Genomic DNA, 20,498 nt, shown 5'->3' with positions numbered 1-20,498 from the left:
AGTCCATTCTTTTTTGCCGTACGAACAGCAGTCTTGGTGGTTAGCAGCACAAGGTAGGGTACTTCCCAGGCTGGCTCGAGTTTTTCTTCTTTCCACCTTTCGATGAAAACATGATCTTCAGACTGGTGCTGGTTTACTGGAAATTCTAGGGGTGGTACTTAGACTTTTAGTTTTTTTGTTTGTTTGTTTTTTGTTGTTGTTGTTTTTGCGAGAAAGGAAAGTGGAAGATAAACCAAGTATAGAATTTTTAAGAAACTGACCTTTTGTTTTAAATGTGGGGACCTTGGCAGTGGACTTTATAGTCCTTAAGTGCCTTTTTACTGAGAAATTTCCTTTAGCACCTGTTTTTATTAGTTTTTAAACCAAAGAAAGCCAAATACCATTTTACATTTAACAATGCTTCTCGTATGATTTTTATACCAGATAAGCTAAATGTTATCTTTATATTAGTGTGTTATTAATGTTAAACCTTATTTTAATAAAACCTTGTAGACATATTTATTTAATGTTTAATGTTTGAACATAAGCTACGATTTTATAGACTCTTTTTAACCTTCTATAATTTTTGCTAAAGAGCAGGTTGGTGCTTTAAGAAAAACCTGTTATGCTTTTACTTTAATATCCAGTTCACAGAAAAACTGGATGATACTTCTTTAACTTTAGCTAATATATTGACACACAGAATGTTCTTTACAATTAACATTTTAAAACTTGCTTAAACCTTCAAAACAATAATTTTTTAAACTTTTTAATGTAGGTAAAAATGTACATTCTTATGCCTCCTTATAATCCTTTTACCAAAGGTATATTTTGCTTTTCTTATACATCTTACACATAAACCGGTTTTTTTTCTTTTTCAGTAGTTTTACATTCAGGAGGCCTAGTTACATTTAAATTATACAACATTTTTGCATAAATTCTTTTTTTAACACACTTTTTTTATAACCTTTTTTTTCCTTTCATGACTTTTACAGGCAATTTTTCGACATGCCTTAACTTTCTGACTTATTACAAACATTTGCTTTCTTTAAACAACCAGTTAATTTATTTCAAGACAAGAATTTACCATATAACACTCTTTTTGTATAAATTCCACCCCCCCTTTTTTTTTTTTTTGCCTTTTTCTTTTGAAGATGATAACCATTCTTTTCCAAAGCAAACCTTTTTTTATGTCTGTGAACTAGACTGTCTAAGGCCACAAGAATAGAAGTTACTATAATACATGTTACACTGTTAACTTTTAGCAAACTTTAGTTTTGTTGAAAACCTTGTAAGTTTGGGATTTTAATTATCCTTTGCTATTAATAAGACCTTGTTTTGTCCAAATTAGAATTCGTAGGATGGCTTTTAAAGGAATAGGGTACACTTTTTTTTCTTAACTGCTTGTATATTTCTCTTTCTTTCTTTCTCTCTTTGACGTTGTCTCTCTCTCTTTGACTTTCCTTTTGCCTCTGTCTCTTCCTTTCTCTCTCTCTGCCTCTGTCTTTCCTTGCCTCTGCCAGCCGCTTATGCTGCTGTTCTTTCAACCACTGTGTGTTGGGGGTGGGGGGGGTCTAGAACCAGCTGTAACCAAGTATCTATGTACAGAAACTGGTCTGGGTTCCCTGGCTTACATGTTACCGTGTGCTATACCTTTGAAACAAGGGACCTGTCCAGGCTTCCTTCTAATGGCCAACCTACCTCTAATGCTGGCCAGTCTATCTTACACAAAGTTTTAAGTTTTCCTGGTGTCATAGTACTCCATAGTCTCCCTTAAATCCTTTTTTTGAAATTTTTCAACATAGTTCCTAGTGGGGTGGGCTTACCTTTGTGCCTCACTCATGTTTCCTCTAGACAAAACACCACACTAACACCACACACACACCACAAAACAAAGAATTGATAAAAAGGGGACACACACACTTTTGTAGTTTACACCAAACCAAAATCAAAACCAAAATCAGAGTATCCAGAAATCCAAGCTAAGTCAAAACCAACCACAAAACAAAGAACAGGTAAAAAGGGGACACACACACTTTTGTAGTTTACACCAAACCAAAATCAAAACCAAAATCAGAGTATCCAGAAATCCAAGCTAAGTCAAAACCAAAACCAAAGTATCAAGCAATCCAAGTCAAGTCAAAAACAAAAACCAAAGTGCCGGTACAGGCACACCATGAGTGATCAGGCCATGCTTCCACTCAAGTGGAGTAGGCAAGTTCCCAAGACCAATCCTGTCAAGCAATTCAAACCAAGTCAAAACCAAAACCAAAGTGCCAATAAAGGCACGCCGTGGGTGATAAGGCCATGCTTCCACTCAAATGGAGTGGGCAAGTTCCCAAGACCAGTTCTGTCAAGCAATTCAAACCAAATCAAAACCAAAACCAAAGTGCCGATAAAGGCACACCATGGGTGATCAGGCCACGCTTCCACTCAAATGGAGTGGGCAAGTTCCAAAGACTAGTCTTACCAAGTTTTAAATGTCCAGACTCCAAGTGCCTGTTCCTTCCCAGTGTTCAGCCACTGCGTTGATCCTCCATGGGGGCCTGCCACACACTGCTTTGGCGAGGTGTCCCACCAGGACAAATGCCTACCCTGGAGCCCTCTCAGGATCCGCGTCGCTGGGGCTGGTCGGAGTCCCCGCAGGGATGTTCCACAGGGCAGGCTTAAGCCGCCTAAGGAGCCGCCTCAACCATCCACCATTCACCTGCTTCCCAGTCAGGGAACCAAGAAATGTAGCAGGACCAGCCACAGATAAAACTCCTCAGACACCGAGTTAAAGGAAGAAGGGGTTTATTCGACCGGGGGCATCGGCAAGACTTCTGTCTCAAGAGCTGAGCTCCTCAAGTGAGCAATTCCTGTCCCATTTAAGGGCTCACAACTCTAAGGGGCTGCATGTGAGAGGGTCGTGATTGATTGAGCAAGCAAAGGGTACGTGACTGGGGGCTGCGTGGACTGGTAATTAGATCAGAACAAAACAAGATAGGGATTTTCACAGTGCATTTCTGTACAATGCCTGTAATCTATAGATAACAGAACCAGTTAGGTCAGGGGTCGATCTTTAACTACCAGGCCCAGGGTGCGGCGCTGGGCTGTCTGCCTGTGGATTTCATTTCTGCCTTTTAGTTTTTACTTCTTCTTTCTTTGGAGGCAGAAATTGGGCATAACACGATATGAGGGGTGGTCTCCTCCCTTAGGAGTACTAGTGGTAGTCAATAATGTGTAGTGAGGATTAGATGAGCTAAGATTATATAAAGCACTTGGAACAGTACCTGGCATGGTGTAAGCTTATGTGATTTAGTTATTATATTATTAATGAGCATAAAAATATTTATATGGCTTTTATAGGTTCCCTCATGTAGTTGGGCTTCCACTCCTATTTTTTGCCACGTAAGCTTAAGTTTTTCAACCTCAAATTCTTCTGCTATGATTGCTGTCTAGAATCTAATCACATTGACAATATTTATTTAAGTGTGGGCAGAAGGCCTCCTACATCAGAATGACCTGGGGTGTGAATTGATAATACAGATTATTACACTCCTCCAGATCTGCATTTCCACAAGCACCCTGTGTAATCCTGGTGCATTCCAGAGTTACAGAGCTAGTGCTGTGAAAGTCTGGGAAGGATTATACCACTTCTGACTTCCCAGGCACTGCTTAATGTATTTCCCCACAAATTTATCCAAAAAATACACGTAGATTTTGGGAGAGCACCATGTGTCTGAGAAGTAGAAAAGAAAATAGTGACCTAAGAATTCTTCAGTCCATCTCAGAACCTAGTCTCTTGTGAAATGACTTTTATGAAGAACATTCTTTGTGTTCTACTCTTCTTAACAGTGTGAGTAATAGTCCATTCCTGCACTTACGTTTTAAGTATTCGGTACTAATTAGTGAGTGTGTGGCTAATTCTAAACAGCTGAGTCATTTGGGCGCTTTTAGGAATAAAAGGAAACTGTAGGACTGAGAAAAATACCTGTCATTGACAACAGGAAATAGAAATAAATAATATGTGATTTTGCAGTGAAATGACAGGGTTATTATTCAAACCCTTCTCTCCTGAGTCTACAGCCAGGCATATAATATAAGTTCAGTTGTGAGTGAAAATAATGTTTTTTAAGTCACAGGAGCTTGGCCATTACTGACATTTTGTTTCTTTTTTGTTTTTGAGGCTAGAGTGCAGAGACGCAATCACAGCTCACCGAGGTTGCAGCCTCAACTTCCTGGGTTCAGGTGATCCTCCCACCTCAGCCTCCCAAGTAGCCAGGACTACAGACATGTGCTACCATGCCTGGCTAATTTTTTTTTTTTAATTTTTTTGTAGAGACAGGGTTTTGCAGTCTTCCCCAGGCTGGTTTTAAACTCCTGGGCTCAACTGATCTGCCCATCTCAGCTTCCCAAAGTGCTAGGATTACAGGTATGAACCACTGCACGCAGCCCATTACTAACTATTAACAGGACTGTTGGACAGGTGTTAATAGAATGCTTTACACATTCTTGTAAAGATAGGAGAGAAATGAAGTGAGTACAGACTAAGAAGGGAAAAAGCAAAAAGATATTGCGGATATTGGTTTGCAAATTAAGATAACAAATATTCATTGAATACTTAAAAGCCAGGTGTTGTGGTAGGAACACACACACACACCTCTTTCTTCATCCTCACAACCAAGAAGAGTAAATATTATAGTCCTCATTTTATAGAAGAAATTGAAGCTCAGAGTGGTTCATATAACTGACAGTGAACAGAGTCAAGACTTAAACACAGAACTTCTGATTCTAAAATATAGTTTAACATACTTGACATATAATTTTTGATCAGCAATTATATACAGTTGGACTATAAATGAATGTTTTTATGCATAGGTAATGCATATTGGACACTATTTCACAGTTCCCCTGAATTTGTTATTTGAAGATGGCCAGAGGGGATTTTCACTTCCAACCAAGATGAAATAAGAGAAATTAGATATTTATTAATACCCTTCTGCCTAAAACAATGAGAAAACTGGACAGCATATATAAAAAATGTCTTTTGGATTTTGGAAAGAAAGCACCTGAGGACCTGGATCTCTGAGAGAAGAGAAAGAAGCACAGTGAGTTTACCATTGCACCAGCTGTCTCCCTGGGGGGCAGTTTCCAAGGCTTCAGTGCAGACTAAGACAGAGCTTTCCCAGAGGTGTGCAGAGAGCAGAGTTCAGTGTGGCCAAGATGGCTAGAATTTACAGAGTCCGGTCCTGGAGACGTGAGAGCAGCACAGGAAGGTGCAGAGGGCCCTCAAGGCTTTGCTGACCCAAGGTGTTTGGTTGAGTACCGATCTGCACAAACTCCTCTTTGGAGCAGGAATCCAAAGATCTTGGAAGAACAATATCTTCAAAAAGCAAGTAGGTAGTATGATTATGATAGTATGATTAAGAAAGAAGCTGAAAGATTGTAGGGCTGTGGTGAAGATATATATTACTTTAGTCAGTAAGAAAAAAAACTATTGGGCCAGACGTGGTAGCTCATGCCTGTAATCCCAACACTTTGGGAGGCTGAGGCGGGCGGATGACTTAAAGTCAGGAGTTTGCGACCAGTCTGGCCAACATGGTGAAATCCCATCTTTACTGAAAAAAAAAAAAAAAATACAAGAATTAGCTGGGTGTAGTGTCAGGCACCTGTAATCCCAGCTACTCGGAGGGCTGAGGCAGGAGAATTGCTTGAACCTGGAGGCGGAAGTTGCAGTGAGCCAAGATTGTGCCACTGTACTCCACCCTGGGGGACAGAGCAAGACTCCATCTCAAAAAACAAACAAGCTATTAAAAACCCGGGACATTTTGGGAGGCCAAGGCTGATGAATCACCTGAGGTCAGGAGTTCGAGACCAGCCTGGCCAACATGGCAAAGCCCCATCTCTACAAAGATCAAAAAAAAAAAAAAAAAAAAAGAAAATTAGCTGGTCATGTTATCACATGCCTGTAGTCCCAGCTACTCAGGAGGCTGAGGTAGGAGAATCACTTGAACCCAGGAGGTAGAAGTTGCAGTGAGCCAAGACTGTGCTATTGCACTCCAGCCTGGTCAATAGAATGAGACTCTGTCTCATAAACAAACAAAAACCCCAGGGAAATCTATATAAGAAACATACTGTCCAAATTTACAACAAAACTGAATATGCTTTTATTTTAAGCAACTGATGGAGTGAAAGAAAAGATAATCCATTGACATTTATGCTTGCAATGTCTTACTTTAAGCATCATATAATTTGGTGATACAAGATGGTTAAAAAAACAAAAGTATGTGTGCAGAGATTATATGTGTATATGTATTATATATGATAGTGTGTCCGGAATTGGTGGGCTCTTGGTCTCGCTGACCTCAAGAATGAAGACGCGGACCCTCGCAGTGAGTGTTACAGTTCTTAAAGATGGTGTGTCCAGAGTTTGTTCCTTCTGATGTTCAAATGTGTCCGGAGTTTCTTCCTTCTGGTGGGTTTGTGGTCTCGCTGGCTTCAGGAGTGAAGCTGCAGACCTTCGCAGTGAGTGTTACAGCTCTTTAAGGCGGTGCGTCTGGAGTTGTTTGTTCCTCCCATCTGGAGTTGTTCATCCCTCCTGGTGGGTTCATGGTCTTGCTGGCTTCAGGAGTGAAGCTGCAGACCTTCGCGATGAGTGTTACAGCTTATAAAGGCAGCGCGGACCCAAAGACTGAGCAACAGCAGCAAGATTTATTTCAAAGAGTGAAAGAACAAAGCTTCCACAGCGTGGAAGGGGACCCGAGCGGGTTGCCACTGCTGGCTGGAGCAGCCTGCTTTTATTTCGTTATGTGACCCCACCCACATCCTGCTGATTGATCCTTTTTACGGAGAACTGATTGGTCCATTTTGCAGAGAGCTGATTGGTCCGTTTTGACAGAGTGCTGATTGGTGTGTTTACAGTCCCTGAGCTAGACACAAGAGTGCTGATTGGTGCATTTACAATCTTTTAGCTAGACACAAAAGTTCTCCAAGTCCCAACTAGATTAACTAGACACAGAGCACTGATTGGTGCATTTACGAACCTTGAGCTAGGCACAGGGTGCTGATTGGTGCATATACAATCCTCCAGCTAGACATAAAAGTTCTCCAAGTTCCCACCTGACTCAGGAGCCCAGCTGGCTTCCCCTAGTGGATGCCACACTGGGACTGCGGGCGGAGCTGCCCGTCAGTCCCGCACCACGTGCCAGCACTCCTCAGCCCTTGGGCAGTGGATGAGACCAGGTGCTGGGGAGCAGGGGACGGTGCCCATCAGGGAGGCTCGGCACGGGAGCCCACCGCAGGGGGGCTCGGGCATGACAGGCTGCAGGTCCTGAGCCCTGCCGCACAGGTAGGTGGCTGAGGCCCGGCGAGAATTCGAGCATGGCGTGGGTGGGCTAGCAGTGCTGGGGGACCCGGCAGACACCCTCCAGAGCTGCTGGTCCAGGTGCTAAGCCCCTCACTGCCCAGGGCCGGCAGTGCTGGCGGGCTGTTCCGAGTGCAGGACCTGCCGAGCCTGCACCCACCCGGAACTCACGCTGGTCCAGGAGCGCAGCATGCGGCCCCAGTTCCCACCCGCGCCTCTCCCTCCACACCTTCCTGCAAGCAGAGGGAGCCGGCTTTGGCCTCGGCCAGCCCAGAGAGGGGCTCCCACAGTGTAGCGGTGAGCTGAAGGGCTCCTCAAGCATGGTCAGAATGGACGCCGAGACCGAGGAGGCATTGAGAGCGAGTGAGGGCCACGAACACATTGTCACCTCTCAATCCTCCCTCTAAACAGGACACCCCAACTGCTGTTGGGAATTTGGCCGATGACCACTCTAGCTACTTCCTGCTGGATAGGTGAGCTGAAGGGACCCTGCAGTTGTAGTGACCTCCAGAGGGGAGCTCTCTAAGCCAGTGAAAGTGCCAGCAGGTAGGTCCAGGGGTCCTCAGTAGAAGTTGTTAGTTGAACTCATTTGGGATTCTATTTGTAAGACCACCTGTAGCTTGATGGCCTCAATTCTAGAGGAAACAAATTTGACAAGAAGGTTAAAAATACAGGACCCAAAGGCGAGTAACAGGAAGATGGCTGCCATGGGACCTAGAAAGGGGAGAAGCCATGTTGCCCAACTCCAGAGGTTGGTATAAGAGTTTGAAAGGTGTTGTCTGATTTCAGTAGCCTTTTCCTGTAAATGCCAGGCAGCATCTTGTACTATCCCTGACTGGTTAGTGTAAGAACAACATTCTTCCACTAAGAAGGTACAGAGTCCTCCTTTCTCAGCAGTGAGGAGGTCTAGGCCTTGGTGGTCTTGGAGAGTCACTGCTGCCAAAGAGTATATTTGGGATTGTAGAGCAAGGATAGATTGTGTTATTTCTTGCAAACTGTCTGAGAAATCCTTTGAGAGCGTGTGGTAGTAGGACAGTGAAGTAGATAAACTGGCTATTCTGGTTCCTGTGGCAGTAGCAATTCCTAACCCTATAAGTAGGGATATTAGTTGTATGGCTCTGTGCTGATGGACCTGAGCTTTGAGGGGTACTGATAAGGTCTGATTTCCTGGGGCAATGTTAATGTTGGGACTTAGAAAGACTAAGGTGCAGGTGCCTGTCTATTTAGTGGGGAGGCAGATGTAGGTCGACATTCCACATAAGAAGAATATACCTTGGCTGGGTAGACAGAAATTTACCCTGGCTTTTAAAGGAATAGGGTACACTGTTTTTTCTTTACTACTTCCATCTCTCTTTCTTTCTCTTCAACTTCTCCTTTGTTTCTCTCTTTGTCTCTGACTCCCTCTTTGTCTCTTCCTCTCTTTCCTTATTTGACTTTCTCTCCATCTCTTCCTCTCTCTCTCTTTCTCTCTCTCTTTTCCTTTCTGCTGATCTTTCCCTGCCTCTGCTAGCAGCTTATGCTCCTGTTCTCCCCTCTCCTTCCAATTTTGTTGGTTTTGGCAGTGTAAGACTGCCACCTTCTTGTGTGCTATAACTCCATAATTTCGCTGTGGTATTCATTGGGGTTTCCTCCAGAGATTAGGAACTCCCCTTTTTCCATATTGCAGCATGGCCATGTAGGATCAGACAAGCATACTTGCTATCTGTTTACACATTTACTCTTCTTCCCTTTTCCCAGTTCTAAGGCTCGGGTAAGTGCCACTAGTTCTGCTAACTGGGCACTGGTCCCTGGGGAAAGAGGCTTACTTTCAAGTACAGTTACATCACTAACTATGGCATAACCTGCCCTTCATATCCCATTCTCCACAAATGAACTTCCGTCAGTATATAGGTTAAGGTCAGGATTAGCTAAGGGGACTTCTAAGAGATCTTCTTGGGTGGCATAAGTCTGGACTATAATTTGTTGGCAGTCATGCTTGATTGGTTCCCCATCCTCTGGGAGAAAAGTGGCAGGATTGAGGGCCACGCATGTGCGTATTTGAAGCACCGGTCCCTCAAGGAGTAGTGCCTGGTATCTAAGTAGGTGGTTGTCTGATAACCATAAACTTCCTTTGGCACCTGGTGTGCCATTTACATCATGAATAGTCCAGACAGTGAGGTCCTTTCCTTGTGTTATCTTGACAGCTTCTGACACTAAGATGGCCATCGCCTCAACTACCTGTAAACAGTGAGGCCAGCCTTTTGCTACTACATCAGTTTCATTACTTAGGTATGCCACTGGTTGTGGGGTTGTCCCATGAGTCTGAGTAAGGACTCCAAGAGCTATCCCTGCTCTCTGTGATGTATAAAGAGAAGTTTTGTTCTGTTGGAAGGATTAAAGTTGGAGTTTGTACTAGGACCTGCTTTAAGGTTTTGAAGGCTATTTCTGCCTCTGGTTTCCATTTTACTAGATGAGTATAGAGTGGCCTGGCTAGCTTGCTGTATCCAGGGATCCACAGTCAGCAAAAGGAACACCCACAACTGTTTTAATGTCTTAGGGTGAGGATAAGCCAGTATAGGCTGTGTTCGTTCCTCGCTGAGGGCGCTGGTCCCTCTGGCTAAGATTAGGCCTAGATATTTAACCTGCTGTAGGCAAAGCTGGGCCTTCGACCTAGACACCTTGTACCCTTGATTAGCTAGAAAGTTCAAGAGATCTAGAGTAGCCTGCTGGCACAAGGCTTCTGAACTGGTAGCCAAAAGTAAATCATCCACACACTGAAGTACCAGAGTGCCTGGACTTGAGAAGTGGCCTAGATCTTGGGTCAGTGCCTGAACAAACAGATGAGGGCTGTCCCTAAACCCTTGGGGCAAGACTGTCTATGTAAGTTGGGATGTGTGGTCTGTGGGATCCTCAAAGGCAAAGAGAAACTGGGAGTCAGAGTGCAGGGGCATACAGAAGGCACCCTTGAGGTCCAGAACCATGAACCATTCTGCTTCCTCTGGTATATGAGAGAGCAGGGTATAGGGGTTGGGTACAACCAGATATAGAGGAATTACTGCCTCACTGATGAGTCCAAGATCCTGCACTAGTCTCCACTGACTGTTCAGTTCCCACACTCCTAGAATTGGGGTTTTGCAGGGACTGTTGCATTTCCTTACTAAGCCTTGAGCGTTTAAATGTTCAACAATATCCTGAAATCCCCTGTGAGCTTCAGGTCTCAAGGGACATTGCCTTCGATAAGGTAAAGTGGTGGGATCCCCTAACCTGATTTGGATTGGGCGAGCATCCCTTGCCCCTCCAAACTGTCCCTCCAATGCCCAGACTCCAGGGTTGATTCCCCTCTCAAGGAGGGGACAACAAATGGGTAACTTGTTCCCCATATTCATGTAGATAGTAGCTCCAGCCTTGGCTAATATATCCCTCCCTAATAAGGGTGTGGAGATCCATACTGGGGACAGCTTGCTGACCAGTAGGGAATTTGTCCCTTTCTTCGGCTGTCATTCTATCATTTACTTGACTAAGATGCCAATTATCTCCAAACTCTCAGGCTGCAGCTAAAGCCACATTATTTTCATTAAAGGCCAGGGTTTGATCTAACAGTAGCATGACATCTCTCCAAGCAAGGTCAAAGGTTTGCCCTAGACCCTGTAGGACATCCATGTACCTATCAGGGTTGTCTGAAAACTTCCCCAGGTCTGCTTTAATCTGCTTTAAGTCAGAGAGGGAGAAGGGAACATATACCCTGGTTGGGCCAAATTCCCCTCCCCCTACAGTTTGAAGGGGACATAACCGATAGCTTGGGGGTTTTTGTGGTCCTTTTGAGATTTATTTGCTTATTTCCTTCTGGGCAAGGGAGATTAGAGAAGGATTATCATTAATAGGAAGGGGAGCTATAGGGAGGCTAGGATATGGGGTAAGCTGAGAGGTCCTCTTGTGAAATATAAATTGTAAGCTTTGCATAGTTGTGTATTCTCCCTCAATGAAAAGAAAGCTTGGTCATAAGGTATTTCACTCCATTTGCCTTCCCTCTTACAGAAAAGGTCAAGCTGCAGGATAGTATTGTAATTTGTACTTCCCTCAGGTGGCCATTTTTCCCCATCAGAGAGATAATATTGGGGCCAAGCCATAGTGCAGGAAAAAATGAGCCACCTCTTTTTTCAGGGTTTGTGGGTCAAATTCATCCCAATGGCTTAGGATGCATTTCACAGGTGAGCCTGTTGATGCCTGAGTGTTTCCCATCTGAAAGACAAAACCGCCCACAGTTTTGGTTTGTGTTGTTTCTCCACCTGCCCAAGAACCCACAACGGTCCCTGGACCCTGCTGATAGGAATAGTTGCGCTCACTGACGCAGCAGCAGAAACACTAGTTCTCCTCCCAGACCACAAGGAGGATCGAGGAAGGTCAGATTTAGTGGCCCTTACTGATGCATTCTCGAAAACCCACACGCTTGCCTGTCCTCCCAGACCACAAGGAGGACCGAGAAAAATCTGATTCAGTGGCCCTTACCAACGCATTCTCGAAAACCTGTTAGAGTCCTAAGCAGTCTCCTGTTAGTATTGGGACTTTACCCCGTCCTATAAAGATGTTATGCCCCAAAAATGAAGTGGAGGACCATACCCTGAGGGAGGGAAGGGATCTCCAGAGTTGGAAGAGTGATGCCTTTTGTCCCCACTTATATGAATAGGAAGGATACAATTTCTGAGGCTCCCCAGATCCTAGCTTCAGGACTAGCTTTTGTTAGGCCTGTTTGTCTGAGGAGGTATCCTAAAATTCCAGATAATCCCCCCTACAACAGGGCTTTGGGCAAAAATTATGTCTTTCTGATTGGTGAGCCCGGGTGCCTAAAGAAGGGAACAGAGTCTTCGAGTTTATACTAGAAGTCATTTTTATTGGAGAAACTAGAAAAGCACCAGAGACAGGGAGTGATTTTTAAAAGCAGGACTAGCCTCAGAGAAGAGAGGTGAGAGGAACTGTGTCTGGCAGGCATTAGGACCCAGGGGGCAAGAGTCAGGATAGATAGGATAGATGGGCGAGTCATGCTTGGATGACATGCCTTTGAGACCTCTGCTCATGGCCGCAGGGTCAACTAACTTGTTGTCGGGACCATGGAGCTCAATGGCTTTCCTCTCTGTCAACCTTCGGCTCAGCCCAGAGGTATAGGAAAAGTAGAAGCTGGTTCCAGGCAAACCAACGCTCCCAACTCCAAAGACTCGGGGGTTGTTAGAGAGCCCTTTCCCAGAAAGCTTAACACCTGTGTCTTTAGTCCAGCAGCCACACTAGTCACTTTTAACTGGCCGACAGGTGCCTGGTATTTAGTCCCTGAATTCTAAGGAAAAATAGGACAGAATAGCAAGCGAAAGGGGTCCGATGGTACTCACTGCTTGGTGATAGGTGATAGTCTCACCGCTTGGCGATAGGCAGTGGTCTCTTCGTGGTTGCCAAAATGTATCTGGAATTGATGGGCTCTTGGTCTCTCTGACTTCAAGAATGAAGCCGCGGCCACTTGTGGTGAATGTTACAGTTCTTAAAGATGGTGTGTCCAGAGTTTGTTCCTTCTGATGTTCAGATGTGTCCGGAGTTTCTTCCTTCTGGTGGGTTCGTGGTCTCGCTGGCTTCAGGAGTAAAGCTGCAGACCTTCACGGTGAATGTTACAGCTCATAAAGACAGTGCGGACTCAAAGAGTGAGCAGCAGCAAGATTTATTGTGAAGAGCAAAAGAACAAAGCTTCCATAGCGTGGAAGGGGACCTGAGCGGGTTGCCACTGCTGGCTCAGGCAGCCTGCTTTTATTCCTTTATCTGACCCCACCCACATCCTGCTGATTGGTCCATTTTACAGGGAGCTGATTGGTCTGTTTTACAGAGAACTGATTGGTCCATTTTACAGAGAGCTGATTGGTTCATTTTGACAGTGCTGATTGGTGCATTTACATCCCTGAGCTAGACACAGAGTGCTGATTGGTGTATTTACAATGGTTTAGCTAGACACAGAAGTTCTCCAAGTCCCAACTAGATTAGCTAGACACAGAGCACTGATTGGTGCATTTATGAACCTTGTGCTAGGCACAGGGTGCTGCTTGGTGCATTCACAATCCTTGAGCTAGACACAAGGTGCTGATTGGTACATTTACAATTCTCTAGCTAGACATAAAAGTTCCCCAAGTCCCCACCAGATTAGCTAGATACAGAGTGCTGATTGGTGCATCCACAAACCTCGAGCTAGACAGAGTGCTGGTTGGTGCATATACAATCCTCCAGCTAGACATAAAAGTTCTCCAAGTCCCCACCCAACTCAGGAGCCCAGCTGGCTTCCCCTAGTTGATGCCACGCTGGGACCACGGGCAGAGCTGCCCGTCAGTCCCGCACCACCCGTCGGCACTGCTCAGCCCTTGGGCAGTGGATGGGACTGGGCGCTGGGGAGCAGGGGGCGGCACCCGTCTAGGAGGCTGGGACCGCATGGGAGCCCACGGGGAGGGGGGTGGGGGCGGTGCTCAGGCATGGCAGGCCGCGGGGCATGGCAGGCTGCGGGTCCTGAGCCCTGCCCCACAGGGAGGTGACTGAGGCCTGGTGAGAATTCGAGCATGGCCCAGCCAGCAGTGCTGGGGGATCTGGTGCACCCTCTGCAGCTGCTGGCCTGGGTGCTAAGCCCCTCACTGCCCGTGCCAGTGGCGCCAGTGGGCCACTCTGAGTACAGGTCCTGTGGAGCCCGCACCCACCTGGAACTCACGCTGGCCCACGAGCGCGGTGCATAGCCCTGGTTCCTTCCCACGCCTCTCCCTCTACACCTCCCTGCAAGCAGAGGGAGCCAACTGTGGCCTTGGCAAGCCCAGAGAGGGGCTCCCACAGTGCAGCAGCGGGCTGAAGGGCTCCTCAAGTATGGCCAGAGCAGGTGCTGAGGCCAAGGAGATGCTGAGAGCGAGTGAGGGCCGCCAGCATGTTGTCACCTCTCAATAGTGATAACAATTGTATTTTGTCTCACATTTAGAATAAGTCTACAGACGAAGCTTGAGAAAATTATAGATTAACTGAAATTTAAAACTTAAAAATCTTCATATAAAAATGGTATGGTTGGCAGAACTTGAAAGTGGAGGGGAAAAGCAAGTGGACAGTAGTGTAAGTTAACTAATTTACATCGAAAGAATCAAGATACTGTTTAAAAATGATAGAATAAGAGACGGTTAAAGGATATTCACCTTTAAAATTTACAAAGATAATCAGAATTTTAAATTACAGAAATAATCAGAAGACAAATATTTTGATGTATTATATAGGAGAAGGTCTGGCATGATGGAAGGTAGGGTAAATGAGCCAGTTTCCTCATCTTTAAATCAGGAATTCAGTGGTATGGTTTAAAGATGGTAGCATAAGAACCAGAGGTCTAAGTATAGTGATTATTACCCCCAGCCCCAGAATAACTAAAGTGAGAGTTTAAATGGTTTACCTCTGTGGGATAAAACTTGGTTTGGGGGGATAGAAGGTGGAGACTTTTATTTTTCATTCTGTTACCATTTATTCACTTTAAACTTTCATATATGTTTAATTATCCCTAGTGAATATCTTTTTTAGCCTCAAAATATATGGACCAGCTTTATTCTTTGACTGTTGTTGTATCCTGATGTGTCTTGAGATTGCTGAAAATGCTAAAGTGATAATAAGCCACATAAACTTTTCAGATAAGGAAGGTGACTGGTTTTGTTCTTATTTTTGATGATCATTTCACATCTGGGAACTAGACTTCAGTTCTGGGCACTAGAATATTGATGACTATAGAGTGTGTATATAGAAAAGAGCATCCAAGCTGGTGAGGAGGTCTAGAAACATTACTTATGACAAAAGGTAAAGGGAACTGCTAATGTATCATCTGGGAAGCTATACATCAGAAGTGAGGGGAGCATGATCACTAGCTTTAGATATATGGAAGAAGGGGTGTATTGTTCTGTGTGAGCAGAAATAGGACCAGTGGGTAGAAATTACAGAGTGGTAATATTATAAAAAGCTTTCTAGCTACCAGAGCTGTGTAATGATGTCACTGTTACTGTTTAGACAAAGATATTGTGGACAGTATGCTCACATTTGGTTAGGATTCTCCTAAAGGAACTTCTGAGGTTCCTTACAACTTAGAGTTTCTGAAGGATTAGTTAGAAATAAGTCTTTAAAGTAGTCCATAATTGTAACCCATAAGAGTACAATTAACTCAACATACACTTTTTTAATAAACATTGTGTTAGTCCATTCTCCTGTTGCTATAAAGAAATACCAGAGACTGAGTAATTTATAAAGTAAAGAGGTTTAATTGGCTCACGGTTCTGCAGGTGTACAGGAAGCATGGTAGCATTGGCTTCTGGGGAGGCCTCAGGGAACTTTTACTCATGGCAGAAGGCAAAGCAAGAGCAGGCATCTTACATAACAGAAGCAGGAGGAAGGCAGAGGGAAGTGCTGCACCCTTTTAAACAACTGAATCCAATGAGAACTCACTACACAGTACCAAAGGGGGATCATGCTAAACCATTCATGAGAACTCTGCCCCCACCCATGATCCAGTCACCTCCCAGCAGGCCCCACCTTCAACACGGGGATTACAGTTCCACATGAGAGTTCAGTGGGGACACAGATCCAAACCATACAGCTCCACCTCTGGCCCCTCCAAATCTTGTGTCCTTCTCACATTGTAAAATACACTTATGCCTTTCCAACAGTACTCCAAAGTCTTTACTCATTCCAGCACTAACTCAAAAGTCCAAAGTCTCATCAGAGACAAGGCTAGTACCTTCCACCTATGAGCCTGTAAAGTCAAAAACAGATTAGTTACTTCTAAGATAAAATGGGGATATAGGCATTGGGTAAATACTCCCGTTCCAAAAAAGATAAATCAGGCAAAAGAAAGGGGCTACAAGCTCCATGCAAGTCTGAGACCTAGCAGGGCAGTCATTCATCCTTAAAGCTCCAAAATACTCCATGGGCACACTGATGCACAGGGTGGGTTCCCAAGTCCTTGGGCAGCTCAGCTCCTGTAGCTTTGAAGGGTTCATCTCCTAAGGCTGCTCTCATGGGCTGGCATTGAGTGCCTATGGCTTTTCCAGACACAAGGTGCAAGCTGCTGGTGACACTGTCATTCCAGGATCTGGAGGAGAGTGGCCCTCCTCTTGCAGCTGCACTAGGCAGTGCCCCAATGGGGGCTCTGTGTTGGGGATCCGACCCCACATTTCCCCTCTGTGCTGCCCTGGTAAAGGTTCTCCATGAGGGCTCTGCTCCTGCAGCAGGCTTCTGCCTGGACATTCAGGTTTTTCCATATATCCTCTGAAATCCAGATGGAAGTTCCCAAGCTTCAACTCTTGCATTCTGTGCACCTGCACGCTAAACACCACATAGGAGACACCAAGGCTTATGGCCTGCACCCTCTTAAGCAGTATCCTGAACTGTACTTGGACCAATTTTAGCTACAGCTGGAGCTGCTAGGGTGCAGGGAGCAGTGTCCTGGGGCTGCACAGGGCAGCAGGGCCCTGGGCATAGGCCACAAAACCACCCTTTCCTCCTAGGCCTCTGAGCCTGTATTGGGAGGGGCTACCTGGAAGGTCTCTGAAATGCCTTCAAGGCATTTTTCCCGTTGTCTTGAATATCAGCACTTGCCTTCCTTTTCGGTGTGCAAATTTCTCCAGCCGGCTTGAATTGCTCTCCTGTAAATGGACTTTTCTTTTCTACCACATGGCCAGGCTGCAAATTTTCCAAACTTCCGTGCTCTGCTTCCCTTTTAAATATAAGTTCTACTTTCAGGTCATGTCTTTGCTCATGCATATGAGATAGGCTTTTAGAAGCAGCCAGGTGACTTCTTAAACATTTTACTTCCACTAGATACCCTAAATTCTCTGTCAAGTTCAGAGTTCCACAGATACCTAGGGCAGGGGCACAATCCAGCCAAGCTCTTTGCCAAGGTTTAACAAAAGTGACTTTTGCTCCAGTTCCTGGTAAGTTCCTCATTTCCATCTGAGACCTCCTCAGCCTGGCCTTCACTCTCCATATCACTATGAGCATTTTAGTTACAACCATTCAACAAGTCTCTAGGAAGTTCCAAATTTTCCCTCATCTTCTAGTCTTCTGAGCCCTTCCCACTCTTCCAACCTCTGCCCATTAGCCAGTTCCAAAGCTGCCTCCATATTTTCAAGTATCTTTCTTATTCCATTCTCGCATTACTATAAAGAAATACATGAAACTTGGTAATTTCTAAAGAAAAGAGGTCTGATTGTCTCATGGTTCTGCAGGCTGTACAGGAAGCATGGCAACATCTGCTTTGGGGGAGGCCTCATGGTGGAAAGCAAAGGGAGTGGGAGCAGGAGGAAGGGCGGGTGGGGGGTGTTGCTACACACTTTTAAACAACCAGATCTCATGAGAACTCTACCACAAGACAACATCAAGGAGATGATGCTAAATCATTTATGAAGGATCCACCCCCATGACCCAGTCATCTCCCACAGACTCTACCTCCAACATTGGTGAACACAATTTGACATGAGATTTGGGTGGGGACAGATCCAAACCATATTAGACATGTTTTCAATAGGCTTTAGGATACAAAGATAAATAAGATATGAATAAACTCAACTCAGTCAAGTATGGTCCATTTCAGTTTTTCTGGCTTTTCCATTCTCTAGATACATAAAGGTAAAGCAGTCATACTTCCTCCTCGTGACCCCATGGTCTACAGGGGATACTGTCAGGTATACATGTTTCATTACATTACAGCTGAAGAGCAAAGAGTGAGGACAGGGAAAGCTTCACAAGAAAAGTGATGACTGGTCCAAGTTTGTCACCAGCATGCTCTGTGACTTTCCATGCTGGATCATGTGGGACAAGGCAGGACCTTCTCTGGGACATGGTTCATAACATCTTATATACAAAATAGCCAGGGCTAGAGTCGCAGCTGCTCCAAAATTCTATGATTCTAATGTGGTGATACTTGTTTTTCCCATCAAAATGTTTTAAGAAAATAGTCCAAATTTTAAAATATGGTAAAAAAAAAAGTTTTATCTAAGTCTAATCTTAATGGATATCCTTTCAAATTAAGTTTTTGCTAATGAATTTCCTGGAACAACTTGTTCCATTAGTCTGTTTACTTAATGTCTTTATGTAATGTTTATTTGAAATATTATGCACATTATAAACTTTTGCATTAATGAGTATGATACCCAGTGTATGACATTATTATTATTTCAGGAAGCATTCTTTTTAATTTCACTTTAGATCACCCCTGTGATTTTAATTCCTGTATTTCTTTTGAAGGGAAATAGCTTTATCAAATAGGATTTTAGATTTTTAATTTTGTACTTCTTGAGCATATAAAGATTGCTTTTAGAAGTAAAATTTTAGTGAACTTGAAATTCTCAAAGAATCACTGAGATTTGAGAAGTGACTTTTTCTTAGAGGAATGATCCAGTGCACCAGAGAAAAATATTAATTAGGGCTGGATTTAATTACCACTGTAGATTTATTGGTGCAAGAATTTCAACAAGTTTTTATTGACTTTAAATAAAATTCATAGCCATTTAATAAGCTAAAAAAGTGTAATATTTGACCCCCCAATAATAGATGTTCAAACCATAAACATGGTTTTGCAAAGAAAATTATTAAAATCATTATTTAGAAAACACTTTAGAATTGTGTTATTTTCTCTTGTATCATAGTCAACTCCATAAACTTTTCTGGGTTATGTGCTTGCATTTTACGGAAATAGTTTTATCATTTGTAAAATTCCACAACTGAGTTTTGTTTTCATCAATATTTACATTGAGGTACTGTTAGGAGCTACAAAGTGGAATTACACGGTTGTTTATCTGGAAGCTCAACAATGTTGAGATCATCTTTATTAGAATTTCTTTCATCTGCAGCTGTGTACTAGTTGAAAAAACTGATGGAAGCTGGAAGATGGGATTAACTACCACCCTACTACCTAGTGTGTGTTAATCCTACTGACCCGACTTCTACCCCTTTAAAATAGGGGATGAGAGCTACTTCGTAGAGCTCTTGTTAGAAAAAAGTGGTTTACTATTGGTGTCTGGCATATAGAAAGAACTTAACAAAGATCTAAGAAGATTTAATTAACTTTCCTCAGTGGAAACTGTATCATTTTAGCAATACAAGAATGTCTTAGCCATGAAATTTAGCAAGTGTAATTAATGTAAAAATTATTGAGGTATTTTACATTGTATTTTTTGTGTTAAATTTTCAGCATCTTGTGTGTGTTTTACACTTACAGCACATCTCAACCTGACTAGCCATATTTCAACTATCCGCCACTTGGCCAAGGACTGCAGCATTGGATAACAAAGATCTAGCCATATTTTGGGTAATTAATAAATGACTATCCCAAGGCAAACTTTCAAAAAATAATTTTTCTTTCCAACAGACTACCATGGCTGCAGGAGTCTTGCCTCAGAATGAACAGCCATACTCTACCTTCATGAATAACAGCAAGTGTGTTGCAAACATGAAAGGTAATATCTCTTTAATACACTTTTTGTCTCTCTGTGCAAGCTAGCATTTAATAAAAGTAGCTATATGAATGGACACAAAAGAAAAGGCTCTCTTCTTCATCTTGGCCAAGATGATAAAGCAGTAAGTAATACATGCAACTTGGGATTCTAATATGAAGAAGAAAGCCCTACTTCTCCCAGTGTTTTTTCTCTCATGCTGTTTTGCTTTTTAATGATACCCCAGGCAAGGACAAGTGTCATGACTTGAACTCTTACTACCACATTTGCCCTTTACTCTTCCTGACCATCACAGGCTCTGAGCTGGGAGCCTTCCTGCTTCTACTTTCATATTGCTGGTCTTGCTGCCACCACCGGCAGTTAACCAAGAGAGATGTTAAGTAATTTCTCTTGGCAGTACCACTTACAGTATTTTCTAACTGCCCCCTTGGGGCTTTGCCGACATTCACTTTAGTCCTACTGTATAGAGAACTTTGAAGGATTTCTCCCCCAAGTATAGATTTGATGATAGGAAGAAGAGTAAAGGAGTAAGGGTCTAACTAAAGGTATTGAGTTCAACACTTGCTAGAACAAGTCAGTTCTGTTGTGTTCTTGTTGGAATCTGACCACTCCACCAGGGGGCGTTCTCTCTCATCAAGAAAATCATTGTTTCCCACTTCTCATCTTGTCCAAACTCCATATCCTTGTAGATCCTCCTTCATCCGTCTTTGCTGTGT

General features: G+C 43.8%; 1 protein-coding gene across 6 annotated transcripts in view; it reads left to right on the top strand.

The window, feature by feature from the left end:
- The window catches only part of PTPDC1 (protein tyrosine phosphatase domain containing 1), a 101,447-nt gene that overhangs the window by 25,342 nt on the left and 55,607 nt on the right, over positions 1-20,498 (top strand). For 4 of the 6 annotated variants that reach the window (XM_021927728.2, XM_021927723.2, XM_021927725.2 and 1 more), the window contains exon 2: positions 19,698-19,785. The exons of the other annotated variants lie outside the window; for them this stretch is intronic. Coding sequence is in view for 3 of the 4 variants with exons in the window: in XM_021927723.2 (XP_021783415.1) it covers positions 19,704-19,785 (82 nt within the window). In the remaining variant the exon portion in view is untranslated. The remainder of the gene's footprint in view (positions 1-19,697; positions 19,786-20,498) is intronic. 6 annotated transcript variants of the gene reach the window in all.

This window comes from Papio anubis, chromosome 13 (assembly GCF_008728515.1).
Source record: "Papio anubis isolate 15944 chromosome 13, Panubis1.0, whole genome shotgun sequence".
Classification (NCBI taxonomy): domain Eukaryota; kingdom Metazoa; phylum Chordata; class Mammalia; order Primates; family Cercopithecidae; genus Papio; species Papio anubis.
Note: the sequence above shows the minus strand (reverse complement) of the source record. Positions and strands in the feature narration are given on the sequence as shown.